The 14,782-nt window shown below is 42.5% G+C and overlaps 1 protein-coding gene across 4 annotated transcripts in view; it reads left to right on the top strand.

Moving 5' to 3' along the window:
• Nucleotides 1–14,698, top strand: part of ADGRG2 (adhesion G protein-coupled receptor G2) — a 129,551-nt gene extending 114,853 nt beyond the window's left edge. For all 4 annotated transcript variants that reach the window (XM_074391523.1, XM_039475639.2, XM_074391524.1 and 1 more), the window contains 6 exons: nt 359–627; nt 3,489–3,588; nt 4,462–4,745; nt 7,564–7,665; nt 8,654–8,806; nt 12,962–14,698. In XM_074391523.1, coding sequence (XP_074247624.1) covers nt 359–627; nt 3,489–3,588; nt 4,462–4,745; nt 7,564–7,665; nt 8,654–8,806; nt 12,962–13,146 — 1,093 coding nt within the window. In that variant the 3' untranslated portion in view covers nt 13,147–14,698. The remainder of the gene's footprint in view (nt 1–358; nt 628–3,488; nt 3,589–4,461; nt 4,746–7,563; nt 7,666–8,653; nt 8,807–12,961) is intronic.
• Nucleotides 14,699–14,782: the final 84 nt, after the last annotated feature.

Below are 14,782 nucleotides of genomic sequence, written 5' to 3'. Positions count from 1 at the left end.
CGTGGTAACTCATGCCTGTAATCCCAACACGTTGAGAGACCAAGGCAGCAAGATTGCTTGAGCCCAGGAATTTGAGACCAGCCTGCGCAACATGATGAAACCCCGTCTCTACAAAAAAAAATACAAAATAACTAGCAGGGTGTGGTAGTGACTGCCTGTAGTCCCAGCCACTCAGGAGGCTGAGGTGGAAGGATCACTTGAGCCCGGGAGGCAGAGGTTATAGTGACCTGAGATCAAGCCGCTGTACTCCAACCTGGGTGACAGAGCCAGACCTTATCTTAAACCAGAAAGCAGGTGGTGGGGGAGTCGTGGTTGGCAGAGTAGAATGCTAATTTTTGTTCTCATCCTTTCCTTTTAGAAAGATCCGGAGGGATTACCCTTCCAAAATCCTCATCCAGCTGTGTGCTGCTCTGCTGCTGCTGAACCTGGCCTTCCTCCTGGACTCGTGGATTGCGCTGTATAAGATGCGAGGCCTCTGCATCTCAGTGGCTGTATTTCTTCATTATTTTCTCTTGGTCTCATTCACATGGATGGGCCTGGAAGCATTCCACATGTACCTAGCCCTTGTCAAAGTATTTAATACTTACATCCGAAAATACATCCTTAAATTCTGCATTGTGGGTTGGGGTATGTATAAGTTTGCCTGCATGTTGCCTGGACTTTCTCTGTTTTTCTCCAGTGTTTTGATATGTAAGCAGGTGGAAACGATGAAGCAGATCGCATTCAGCAAGGTCCTAAGACAGCCTTATACTCTTACATGTGCCCTGCCCAAAGAGCAACTTCGTCAAGTCTCCTTCCAGGACACTTGTGTATTTCCTCTGGATTTGTTACGAATATGAAATTCCTTAAGGTTAAACCATGAATCCTCTTTGTATCTCCAGGAACTAGAATTTGGGGCTGGGGGCTGGCACAGAAGGTGCTCGATATATTGAAAACATTAGCTTGGTACTAAAGAGGCCAAACTCTCAGTCCCTGAGCTCCCGGCCAGCCTCACTCTACTTTGTGCCTCCCAGATATCAGACATATGTGACAGCATGCTCAGAAGGGCAGAGTGAGATAAGGTACATATGAAACCCATTGTAACTTCACTGCCACGCTGGCACGACATGTCTGATTGTGCAGCCTACTGGTGGTAGGTCACAAGGCCTTAGACTCCCCAAAGATCTTGAAGATTTCTTCATTCAATTCCCAATGTAGAAGCCTCCTCAACCCTTAACTCTACCTGACTTATCCTTGACTAAAGATAATCTAACTTCTGCTTTACTACTTCTATTACTAGAGAGTTCATTACCTTACAAGGCAGCCAATAACCTTGTCCTAAAGCTCGATGGTTCTGATTTTCCATTAAGTTCTGTTGGCTCCCTGGTGGCACTTACCAGTGGTCTTGGTTTTGCTCTCTCAGGCAGAAAACAGTAAATTGGTATCTCTTCTGCCAGACAGTCCTTTAGATAATCCACAAGTAGGCTAGGTGCAGTGGCTCACGCCTGTAATTAATTCCAGTACTTTGGGAGGCTGAGGCAGGTGGATTACAAGGTCAGGAGTTCAAGACCAGCCTGGCCAAGATGGTGAAACCCTGTCTTTACTAAAAATACAAAAATTATCTGGGTGTGGTGGCGGGTGCCTATAATCCCAGCTACTCGGGAGGCTGAGGCAGAGAATCACTTGAACCCCAGAGGCAGAGGTTGCAGTGAGCTGAGATCGTGCGTGCCACTGCACTCCAGCCTGGGCGACAGAGTGAGACTCCGTTTCAAAAAAAAAAAAAAAAAGATAACCCACAAGTAATATAAAACAGTATGTATAATCCCCTATTTTTCAACATATTTGCACACAAGTGACCCCATGAAAGATAAACCAGTGAGGTGAGCCAGGCAGTCATTCCAAACGTAGGTAAAGAAACTGGCTCCAAGTTATGATCTGATTCCCCCCAATTCACAAAGCTACAGAACAGTGAGCCTGCTTTTCTGCTTCTTTATCTGCAGCCTTCTGCCATCACCCACCACCAGACTCCCTCTATTTTCAGGCTAAATATTCCTACACATCAGGATTGTGAACACATCACCACCCTTGCTGCCCGCCTTGTATCTCATGTCATTATGTCTTTGTGAAAAACATCCTCTCCCTGCTCATCCCAGAAAGAGAAGTCACTGCTCCAGTTACTGGGCGTGGATTCTGTCTTCTTTAGAGAAGGCTGAAAGTCAGATTCCCTTGTGAAGTACAAGTTCCCCCACCCCCAGTATTTTATTCTTAACAAAGTGTCTCGCTTAGAAAATTATCATATGTCAGGGTCACCAGAAGGTACAAGCACAAAGGCATTAAATGAACTGTTAGATTGGATTTTACCAGGCACTGCGGCTGGTCTGTGACAAGGAATTGCTTTTTCTTTACCAGAGCCTTGAGATGGGACGTCTGCTGATCGGCGTGCGGAGTGTGGGTGGTGGCGTGGGGCTGGGAGGTGATGGTGTGCATCTGTGAATAGGATTCTTTCCCCACCAAAAGCCACTTTAAACCTGGGGGAGACTTCTCATTGTAGCTTCCCTGAAGGGAAGTGCCCAGGGGCTCTGGAGAGAGCTGGCATAGCAGCAGTCACCAGCCCCCAAATCAGCCAGGACAGAACCCTCCATCCTTCATTGGGTCTCAAAGTCCTCAAATTGGGGACTTCTGGTTTCATAATGAAAGATTTGCCAGGAGTTTCTGACTCTTAAATGTACATTCCAGATATGTATAAGTTAAAGGCACAAGGCTTGGTGTGGCGGCTCATGCCTGTAATCCCAGCACTTTGGGAGGCCGAGGTGGGCAGATCACCTGAGATCAGGAATTCGAGACCAGCCTAGCCAACATGGTGAAACCCTGTTTCTACTAAAAGTACAAAGATTAGCCGGGTGTGGTGGTGCACACCTGTAATCCCAGCTACTGGGGAGACTGAGGCACAAGAATTGCTTGAACCTGGGAGGCGGAGGTTGCAGTGAACTGAGATTGTGCCACTACACTCCAGCCTGGGCGACAGAGCAAGACTGTCTCAGAAAAGAAAAGAGTTAAAGACAACACTGGCAGCTGTAACAGATTAGCCTTGAAATCTGAGCAGATTATTTCTCACTCACCTGCAGTCTAGTTGGCAGGGGTAGAGGAGTCCCTGGTCTTGCAGTTATTCAGGGATCCAAGCTAGTGAAGACTCTGTCTCCAGGTTGCCCTAAGTTTGCAGGGAAAGAGAGAGTAGAGTGTCTCGCAGGAGGTTTCTATAGGGCAGGGCTGGAAGTGGAGCAAATCACTTGTGCCCATATTCCATGGGCCCAAAGTGAGCCATGTGGCCATGCACACCCAGCTGCCTGGGAGGCTGGGAGCATCTAGTCACGTATCAAAGAGGAAAAGAAACCAACTTGGTAAACAGCTAGCCAGTCTCTGCTACAAGATGTAAATAGGATGTGAGTTCTAGTCTTGTCACCCACTTTGGTTATTAGAACTATGTGTGACCAGTGTTTCCCATCTTCCAGGGGTACCAGCGATGGTTGTGACCATCATCCTGACTATATCCCCAGATAACTATGGGCTTGGATCCTATGGGAAATTCCCCAATGGGTCACCGGATGACTTGTGAGTACAAAGGCCCCTAACGGAATGCTAAGTGAACTAGAAAACAGAGGACCTAGGCCAGGCGCGGTGGCTCACACCTGTAATCCCAGCAATTTGGGAGGCAGAGGTGGGTGGATTGCCTGAGATTGGGAGTTCAAGACCTGCCTGGCCAGCATGGTGAAACCCCATTTCTACTAAAAATACAAAAAAAAAAAAAAATAGCCAGGCATGGTTGTGGGTGTCTGTAATCCCAGCTACTTGGGAAGCTGAGGTAGGAGAACTGCTTGAACCCAGGAGGCGGAGGTTGCAGTGAGCCAAGATCACGCCATTGCACTCCAGCCTGAGCAACAAAGCGAGACTCCGTCTCAAGAAAGAAAGAAAATGGAGGATCTAATCAGCATATTGACTCCTGCTCTCATCCTAATAAAAGCCAGCAATATTTCACAGCAGCCGGCACAGTCATGGATGAGAGAAGCTAGCTGGAAGTGCCGTGTTGCTCTTCAAGTGATGAATTTGGAGGAGCTATTCCGAAAAGAAAAATGAATTAGGAGGAACTATTTTGAAAATATTTTCATTAGCCTCTGATAAAATGACATTCCAGTTAGATTAATAAAGACTTAACGGAACAGAGTTGCTAGGATTTACAGGGGCAATATCCTGAATGTTTAAAAAAAAAGGTCTATTTTTAAAATACTTTAACTCACCAAGTGTCCTCACATAAACTCTTAGATTCTTTTCCCTAGGAACTATAAATGGTTGTAGAGAATAGCAGTTTTATCATTTTTTTTTTCTCTTGTACTGGTAGAAAATGTTTCAGTAAAATGTGATAGATTCACTGTGTCTCTTTGAACTCTAAGTCATCAGTGTAATGTGTTTTCCCCCCACCAACTCCAGCTGCTGGATCAACAGCAATGCAGTGTTCTACATTACGGTGGTGGGATATTTCTGTGTGATATTTTTGCTGAACGTCAGCATGTTCATTGTGGTCCTGGTTCAGCTCTGTCGAATCAAAAAGAAGAAGCAACTGGGAGCCCAGCGAAAAACCAGTATTCAAGACCTCAGGAGTATCGCTGGCCTTACATTTTTACTGGGAATAACTTGGGGCTTTGCCTTCTTTGCCTGGGGACCAGTTAACGTGACCTTCATGTATCTTTTTGCCATCTTTAATACCTTACAAGGTAATCTTTACAGTATTAAATACAAACTGAATGATCCTAGTTGAATATAAGAATATAGCTACTAAGAGAGTACAGGCATGCCTTGGAGATGTTGGGGTTTGGTTCTAGACCACAGCAGTAAAGCAAATATTGCAAGAAAGTGAGTCACACAAGTGTTTGGTTTTCCAGTACGTATAAAAGTAATGGTAACGCAAGACTGTAGTCTATTCAGTGTGCAATTGCGTGATGTCTAAACCAAATGTACATACCTTAACTGAAAAATACTTTATTGCTAAAAAACGCTGACACAGAGACACAAGGTGAGTACATGCTGTTGGAAAAATGGCGTTGAGAGACTTGCCGAACGCACGGCTGCTGCAACCTTCAATTTGTAAAAAAAAGAAAAAAAAAATGCACTGTCTGTGAAACCCCATAAAACGAGGTATGCTTGTATATGCAAAGTAGCTTATTTCATGGCTTAAGATATTTTCATTTAAAAACAGATGTATCCTTGAGAGGGAGTGCGTTGAGATCTTTGGAGGAAAGGTGCTCGCTAAATTCAAGAAATGGTGCCTTTTTTTTCCTCCTTATTCATCGTTATCTCCTTAGAGAGACCATACTGAGGGGAACCTGCCAGGAACTCTTTTTGAAAAAGTCAATGATTCTTCCTTCACTTGGTTGCTTTTAAAAATGTTGTGTTCACACAGCACATACCATGACTGTGGCTGTGGGGGCTCACCACTTTCACCTCCTAGGTCAGAGATTTGGAGACAGTGAGAAATGGGAAGGCAACAGGCAGACCCGAGTGGCAGCAGTTTTACTTGAAGGCTAATCCCAAGAAGTTACTGCCCTGGGACACTCAGTGGGAAAGAGAGCAGGTTCTGTGTGTCACCATCTGCTTCAGGTTTCCCATTGGTGAATGAAGCCCATTCATTCTTGGAACCCTGATAGTTGCACTCTTTAGAAAATTACTAATTCTTTTAGAGCAGTGTTACGAAAGCCATGTCCGCTGTTAATTTTTAATGGAAGTGCTATGACATTAAAAGCCCAGCAGGCTAATAGGTTTACATTACAATAACAAGAATTCCCTGTCCCTTGCTTTCCTTCTACTCCAGTCCCCTTTGGAACGCCGTTTCGTTGCCTTCTCATCGGCTTGTTTGCATCTTCCCTGTTGCTTTTGCTCCCATGTTGTCCTTCTATAGTTCTGTCAGGCAATAGATCATCTTGGTTTTCAAAGAAATCCCAGCCTGAGGTTAAATTCAAATGCTGAATTTGGTTGTTGGTTCTTATTTTAATTTGAAAGAAGCCAGCAGAGATGGTTGTTTAGTTATATATGGTTATTAATTTTTACTTATAGCAGTTCTTCAATTGGTATATCCAGGTGTTACGCTGCATGGTATTACATTTAAACCAAAAAACATGAGCAAATTCTTTTTAAGGGTCTTAAGAAGTTTTATTTTCCAACCATGGTATACTAATAGATACTTTAAAAGAAAAAAATATATGCCCACATCACTTTAAAAGAAAAAAATATATGCCCACATCACGCTCATTTTCATCATTGACATGAAAGCAAGGTACCCACCCTCACATGTTTAATGTGGAAATTGAATCTGCCTTTGTCTTCATTTCCCCAGATTATCTCATTAGAATATGAATGGATAAAAGGAATGAATGTATTGCTTCATCTATACAAGGAAACTAACCCTAATGCACAGGGCTTTTGGGGTGGTTAAATGTATATATAGGTTCTGATTTTGGCCTCTCTTATATATGCTGTTTCTCTCCTAATGCAACCAAGGGTGGACACCCAGGGTGGCACATGAGTGAAGCTGTGTAATGTTCAGACATGGATCTTGAGGGTGGGCCAGGTACCCTACTAGAAGCAAAACTGTTTTGTTTGTTTGTTTTTCGAGACAGAGTCTCGCTCTGTCACCCAGGCTGGAGTGCAGTGGCACAATCTCGGCTCCCTGCAACCTCTGTCTCCCAGGTTCAAGTGATCCTGCCACCTCAGCCTCCCAAAGTGCTGGGATTACAGGCGTGAGCCACCATGCCTGGCCCCTGGCATTTTTTAATGAAGGTTTAAAGTGAATAGATTGGGGGGTTTTCCGTAGAAAGCAGAGAACCCACAATTCATCCATTCACTCAGCAAATATTTATTGGCAAAAGCCTTGGGGAGTGGCAGCGATGGGGCTGGGGGGGGAGCCCCGGCCTGCCTTGACTGGGCACCCGGGTGGGTGAGGGGTGGAGCCCCAGGGCTCCTTCAGGTCTTTAGCTTGCTCTCCATGCCAGCACCTGGAGCAGGTCAGGAGGAGGCAGGCAGGTAGGTGAGTACATCCTTGTACTGACTGGGTTTGAGTGGGGGAGAGAAATCCAAGCAAAGGACAGGGCAGTGGGCTGGAGAGGAGGAGAGAGGGAAGGGAAAGATGTGTGGAGGAGATAGCATTTGACAGATCTTGGAAATGGATTCTAAATTAGGAGGATGGGAGAGGCAGGAGCCGAGGTCCAAGCTGGGATCCTGAGTAGATGGCTTGTAATTCCAAGATAGGGAAGGCCGAGGACGAGGTGGGAGGAGACCGTGAATTTAATTGTGGAAATGTAAGGTTAGGATTCCTCTTATCATATAAATATCTTCATCTCACAAAGATTTTCGAAAGGTATTCCCCGATGCCTTTTGACAGCAAGCTTTCCTAGGACTCTGGACTTTTTATTCAATTTGCCAAATTTCACATTGCCCACAGCTACCAAAGAATTTATTAATGTTTTTTGTGCAAAGTGAGCTTATGACATTCAGCTAATAGCTTGGAATTCATTGTGGTTTTTGTTTTTCCCTCCTTAGGATTTTTCATATTCATCTTTTACTGTGTAGCAAAAGAAAATGTCAGGAAGCAATGGAGGCGGTATCTTTGTTGTGGAAAGTTGCGGCTGGCTGAAAATTCTGGTAAAGATTTACCTTACTTTTTCTCTTCCTCTGAAATCTCAAGGAAAATATTGTATAAATTAAGATCTAAAGCAAATCCAATCTAGAAAGCAGTGAAACAGCAAATCTGGAATCTGCTCAACAGAAAATATTGTGAACATTAGGGAGAAAAAAAATCGAGTGAATTAAAAAATAATTATTCATATCTGGGAATTTTTTGAGCAATAAATTTATTGGGCTGGCTGCCTCTTGAATGAGGCAACAATGAAATTTTTAGAATTTTCTACTGATCGTGCTTTTTATTTCCAAAAGTAATTTTTAATATTTACCTTGGTAATTTAAAAAATATCAACTCAGTCCTTTCTCTACAGGTCCTGCTCGTCAGCTGCTTTATTTGTTAGTAAGCCAGACCTGGGATATAAACCTTAGCATACATTTGGTTGTAACATACATTTGGTTATTTTGAAGTTATTTTCACTTATGCCCGGTTGGGTAGTAAAGCACATAGCTCGTTTTTTTAAAGAAAATGAGAAAAATAAAGTGCTGTTTGAAAAGCTATATTCCTTTTGCATGAATGCCCACCTTTGCAGTATCTGGGGGACACGGGAGTCTGTATTCAGAAAATGGCAGTATATGTAGTTCAGTCATTTTCATGGATTGAAGAACAATGAGTCATTACAACACAGACTATTTGTGTTCTTGTTAGGACAGGTTGTGAGGCTCTGAATTACTACCTAATTCTGTGGATAGTTGCAGACATAATCAAATTAGCTTGGCCTTTAGTTCTAGGAGAATATAGGTTACTTTTAACCACACAGTCATTTGAAGGATAAATGTAAACAATCCAAATGAAAATACATGTTATCACGCCAACTGGTGGAAGGTGACTTCTCCATAAGATCCTGAAGTGAGGACTCAGGTGCTTAGGACTTATTACACTGTGATCTGTCTCTTGCGTTTGAGCTTCAACATACTGCCCTGTTTTTCTGTAATGCTTATTCTGCTGTAGACTGGAGTAAAACTGCTACTAATGGTTTAAAGAAGCAGACTGTAAACCAAGGAGTGTCCAGCTCTTCAAATTCCTTACAGTCAAACAGTAACTCCACTAACTCCACCACACTGCTAGTGAATAATGATTGCTCAGTGCACGCAAGCGGGAATGGTATGTATATCTCAATATAGTATTTCTCAAGTTAGTGTTTATTTTTGAAAGTGGTTTTATCCTTTAATGGCATTTTGGCTAAGCAAAGTGAGTAACTATTAATACATATATGACTAGTGGATCAAAATGTGGTTCCCTTATAAAAGAGAAAGTTTATTAATCCAAATTTATTTATTATAGAGCAAACATTGGAACAATATCTTTTTTAAGATTTGGTTTTTCATAATGGGATTGATGAAGACCTAAAAATTTCAACATTTTAAATCCTCATTTAACTATTGTCCAAAGATTTCAGTACTGTGCTATTTCTGTGAGAGTAGTACCTAAAATAGCTGATAAGACTATGCAGTTTTTATTATATCTGTCATAATATACATGTTCAACACTTTTTTTTTTTTGAGACACTCTCACTCTTGTCGCCCAGCCTGGACGGCAGTGGTGTGATCTCAGCTCACTCTAACCTCTGCCTCCTGGGTTCTAGCAATTCTGCCTCAGCCTCCTGAGTAGCTGGAATAACAGGCAACCGCCACCATGCCCAGCTAATTTTTGTATTTTTAGTGGATATGGGATTTCACCATGTTGGCCAGGCTAGTCTCAAACTCCTGACCTCAAGTGATCTGTCAGCCTCCCAAAGTGCTGGGATTACAGGTGAGAGCCACCGCGCCCAGCCAACACTTTTAAACCTTCCTATTTTTTGCTTTTCATGTTTGTTAATTCTTTCCCACAATGTGGCTGTCTTGTGAAAGTACCCAAATCCCCATGAATAAGTCAAATACTGGAAGATGACTTGTGACCAGTATTGGTGACCATATATGTGACCAATATCTGAACAGATATTGCTGCTGTGCCTCCTTTACTCATTAATTCTGACATTTCTAGCTAAAACTTCTGTTACATTTTCTTCCTTTCTTAAGACCAGGCTGTTCATTACTCATAAAAGCTTACCTTATCTATTTTTACCTTCTCTTGCTTCTTAATATATCTTTTGCATTCTTATAAAAACATAAGCTCTGCTGGTAGAGTTTCTCCTTCCGTGGAGAATTTGCCTTTATTCATTGTTTTAGGATGTTAGTTCTTTTCATGACTAATTCAAATAAATTCGTGAGAAGGTTCATATACCTACCAAATAGTTTTCTAATTCCCCGAAGAAGGGAGTTCCCACTGGTTTGTCTAGACTTTTTTTTTTTTAGACAAGGCCTCCTATTGCCCAGGCTGGAGTTCAGTGGTACGATCACAGCTCACTGTAGTCTCGACCTCCCAGGCTCAAGTGATCCTCCCACCTCAGCCACCCAAGTAGCTGGGACTATGGGAGCATGCCACCATGCCTGGCTAATTTTTTTTTTAAGATGTGGTCTTGCTGTGTTGTTTAGGTTGGTCTCAAACTCCTGGGCTCAAGCAATCCTTCCGCCTCAGCCTCCCAAAGTGCTGGGATTACAGGAGTGAGCCACTGAGCCCCACCCATCCAGGCTTTTAAAATACCATAGCATGCCTCAAAATCAAGGTTTCTCAACTTCAAGCACAATTGACATTTCGGGCTGGATAATTCTTTTTTGTGGAATTGCAGGACATTTAGCAGGATCCCTGGACTCTATCAACTAGAGCCAGTAGCACCCTGCCCCCAGTTATGACAACCCAAAATGTCTCCAGATACTGCCAACTGTCCCAGGGGGGTGGGGGCAAGAAGGGGGTAAGATTGCCCGAAGTTGAGAATCACTGCTGTAAAAGATGAGAAATACCTGCTGTATATAGCCTTAGCTCTTTACTGTCAACAACAGAAAAAAAGCTCTGGGCTCTACACCAAATAGCTCTATCAGGAATGATTCAATGGACGTAAACAGAGGAGAGGCAGTGACGATCACAGCAGGTTAGTAAGTTAGCGTGAGAAAGCAAATTGAAAGGAGAGAAATCAAAGGCACTAGCTGGGTGTGTTTGGGACTCTAAATCCATAAACCAGATTTTCCATATTCTCCAAAGAGCTCAGAGATGAAGCCTCACCTGCTTAGCTCTATCAATGTTGTCATCCTTTGGGAAATCAGATGTGACAGAAACAGCACATTTTAACATGGTTGTTTAATACAGCTGATTTGACACAGCTACTTTTGATGCTTGACAGTGAGGGTGGGGGTACATTTTAAGGCTGCCAAAATGGCTCAGTGTTTAATATTACATAATATGCATGTCAGATAAACATTCCTAACTCCTCAGTCCTCGGCCCAGCATCTGGGATAGATGAGGAATGGAATTGGCAGTTTCAAAAAAGAAAGCTGGGGCTGGGGGCGGTGGCTCACGCCTCTTACCCTAGCACTTTGGGAGGCCAAAGCAGGCAGATCTCCTGAGGTCAGGAGTTTGAGACCAGCCTGGCCAACAAGGCAAAACTCCATCTCTAATAAAAAATATAAAAATCAATGGGACATGGTGGTACATGCCTGTAGTCCCAGCTACTCAGGAGGCTGAGGCAGGAGAATCACTTGAACCCAGGAGGCAGAGGTTGCAGTGAGCAGAGATCACACCTCTGCACTCCAGCCTGGGTGACAGAGTGAGACTGTCTTAAAAAAAAAAAAAAAGCCAGGCGCAGTGGCTCAAGCCTGTAATCCCAGCACTTTGGGAGGCCGAGGCGGGTGGATCACGAGGTCGAGAGATCGAGACCATCCTGGTCAACATGGTGAAACCCCGTCTCTACTAAAAATACAAAAAACTAGCTGGGCGTGTAATCCCAGCTACTTAGGAGGCTGAGGCAGGAGAATTGCCTGAGCCCAGGAGGCGGAGGTTGCGGTGAGCCGAGATTGCGCCATTGCACTCCAGCCTGGGTAACAAGAGCGAAACTCCGTCTCAAAAAAAAAAACAAAAAAACGGAAAGCTAGAAGTTTATTGATTTGTTTATTATGCCAGGCCAAATTGTTCTTGTGTCAAAATGTCCTCAAGCCAAAATGCCTAAATTCAAACAGCCACCTATTTGATCTGTGTCACAGATGGAGCTGCGTTAACCATATTCATCGCCTAGTTTGCATGAATATTACACAGTTCAGTCTGAGCTGCCTTAGAGGGTGGGGTACCAGCAGCCATCTCATGTAGTACCCAGGACTACAAGCTCATAGTTTGGAAGCAACATCACATGTCAACTCCATCACTTCTGAGCTGTGTAACCTTGGGCAGAGCACTTAATTTTTGAAACCTTCGTTTCCTCATCTGTGAAATGGGGATAATAGTAGTACCCACCCTGTGGGCTCTAAATGAGATAATAAAGTGTCCCAGTACGGTTATGATCATTGTTATCATCATTATATCATGAACTAACAAATGGGCTTATTATTCAGCTTTCTATATAGTCTCCCCATGATCTAATGGTCAGAAGGATGGTGCCAAGTAGCTAGAGGATGCCAGCACCTGCACTTCCCTACAACTCAGATCCTGCTTGGGGTAGGGAAGGCCCACGTCCAAACCAACAGTTACCCTTGAGTGCCCAGCTGCTCCCTGGGCTGGACTCTGAAGTTGGAATTGTTAGTTTCCTCTTGAGAACTGGTCCTGTCCTGATTTAGTCAGAGGGGCTGGTTTAGTCTACAGGAGAGATGATTTCTTCTTGTCCTGACTGTTGTGGCCGGTTGCTCTGGTTTCTCTGGTACGAAGTTTGACTTTGTAGGAACCTAGAGAACCCAGAACTTCCTAAGGGTACATATGGGGTCTTTGTTAACATTAACCTTTTGGGAGACCAAAGTATTACCTTCGCTTATATTATACATATGCTACTACTTGGAGTCAAAATATATTCAACCAGAGTTCGGAAGTGGGCCTTTTATTAATATATTGTTTTGCTTCAGATTTTGACCATTTCATTAAAAACAAAGCAAAACAAAAAAACTGCCAAAGAGAACTGGTTTCTGAAGCAATCTCCAATTTGGTATGCTTACTTGGAGTGGCCTTAGGGAAGGAATGAAAAATAAACATATATGAACATATATATCATAAATGAACATATATCATGTTTTTAAAAACATTTTACAAATATATGTTTTGTTTCCTATGATCCATGTTAGAGCAAGTTAAAAAAAAAAGAAAAAACAAATATATCTTTAAGAATAAAGCAATGTCTAAGTGTGTTCGCTTTTTAATGCTTTCTGTGGATACTTCACATGCCCTGCTTTCTGTTTCCTTACACAGGAAATGCTTCTACAGAGAGGAATGGGGTTTCTTTTAGTGTTCAGAATGGAGATGTGTGCCTTCATGATTTCACTGGAAAACAGCACATGTTTAATGAGAAGGAAGATTCCTGCAATGGGAAAGGCCGTATGGCTCTCAGAAGGACTTCAAAGCGGGGAAGCTTACACTTTATTGAGCAAATGTGATTCCTTTCTTCTAAAATCAAAGCATGATGCTTGACAGTGTGAAATGTCTAATTTTACCTTTTACACAATGTGAGATGTATGAAAATCAACTCATTTTATTCTCAGCAACATATGGAGACGCATAAGCTAATTAAGGGCAATGATTATTATTACAAGAGAAAACCAAGGCATTACACCATGGTTTTTAGACATTTGTGATTTGGTTTCTTATCTTTCATTTTATAAGAAGGTTGGTTTTAGACAATACACTAAGAATAAAACTCCTGTAAAGGAAACAAAAAAAAGGTAGTGAACTTTCAGCCACCTTTTAAAGAGGCTAGGCTCTCTTTGATAACATTATATAAAGCAACAGTTGATTCAGCCTGTTGGTGAGTTTAGCTGTGCATGCCTTTGTTGTATATAAGCTAAATTCTAGTGACTCATGTGTCAAAAATCTTACTTCTACATTGTTTTGTATTTATTTTCTACTGGGTAAATGTATTCCTTTGTAGAATCGTGGTTGTTTTGTCTCTTGTGATAATTCAGAAAATCCTTGCTCATTCTGCGAATTCTAAAGCTCCTTTTGGAGATGATATAGGATGTGAAATACAGAAGTCTCAGTGAAATCAAGAAATAATGATGCCAGCCAGACTGGGAAAATGTAAGCAGACAGTACCACAGCTCATACAGTGCCTTTGAGCAAGTTAGAAAAGGGTGTCCTGTGTCCCCACTGGGCAGACACAGCCCTATGGGCTCACGGTTTAGCAAACAGAGTGGAGACCATATTTTAGTCCCACTCACCTTCTCGGGTATGCGACCTATACAGCCATACACAGCATCTGGTACGAATACTCACCTCCTGACCTCATCCCCAGTGGTCAGATTATAGAATCTGTACCAAGATGTTTAACTTTATACCTTGGCCACAAAGGGGGATGGAACTGTCATCCAGACCATGTGTCAGGAAAATTGTGAACGTAGATGAAATACATACACTGCCGCTTCTCAGATCCCCCAGAGCCTTTCAGAACAGGAGAGTAGACTAGGATTCGTTTTCTTAAAAAGATGTATATATATGGAAAAAATCATATTGGCTGTTCTTTAAAAGGCAACTGCATGGTACGTACATGGTTGATTGTTATGACTGGTACACTCTGGCCCAGCCAGAGCTATCATTATTTTTTAAATATGTCTTGAAGAATGCATAGTGACAAGGGGAGCAGCTATTGGGAACAGGGGACTGTCCTGCACTGCTGTTGTTGCTACATGTATTGAGCCTTGATTGCTCCTAGTTATATACGGGGTCTGTCTTGCTTCCCACCTACATCTGCTTGAGCAATGCCTCAAGTACGTGCTTATTAGGAACATTTTGAACCCCTTTCACTTAAATCTTTTACTAATGTTCCCTTGCATATATTTCAAGTGAATGTTGTATCTCAGACTAACCATAGTAGTAATACACAGTTCTGTGAATGCTAACTTGTCTTTGCAATAGTTCTTCTCTGATTTATTTAATTGTCTTGTATTTATATGTTAAAATCAAAAATGTCAAAATCAATGAAATAAATTTGCAGTTAAGATCTTTAAGTCTGGTAATTTTCACAAAGAGAAAACATCTGCAGTCTCTCTCCTTGGTGGCCTGGCATGGAAGCGGTAG

This window comes from Saimiri boliviensis, chromosome X (genome assembly GCF_048565385.1).
Source record: "Saimiri boliviensis isolate mSaiBol1 chromosome X, mSaiBol1.pri, whole genome shotgun sequence".
NCBI classification, from domain to species: domain Eukaryota; kingdom Metazoa; phylum Chordata; class Mammalia; order Primates; family Cebidae; genus Saimiri; species Saimiri boliviensis.
This window is presented reverse-complemented; position numbering and strand designations above follow the sequence as displayed.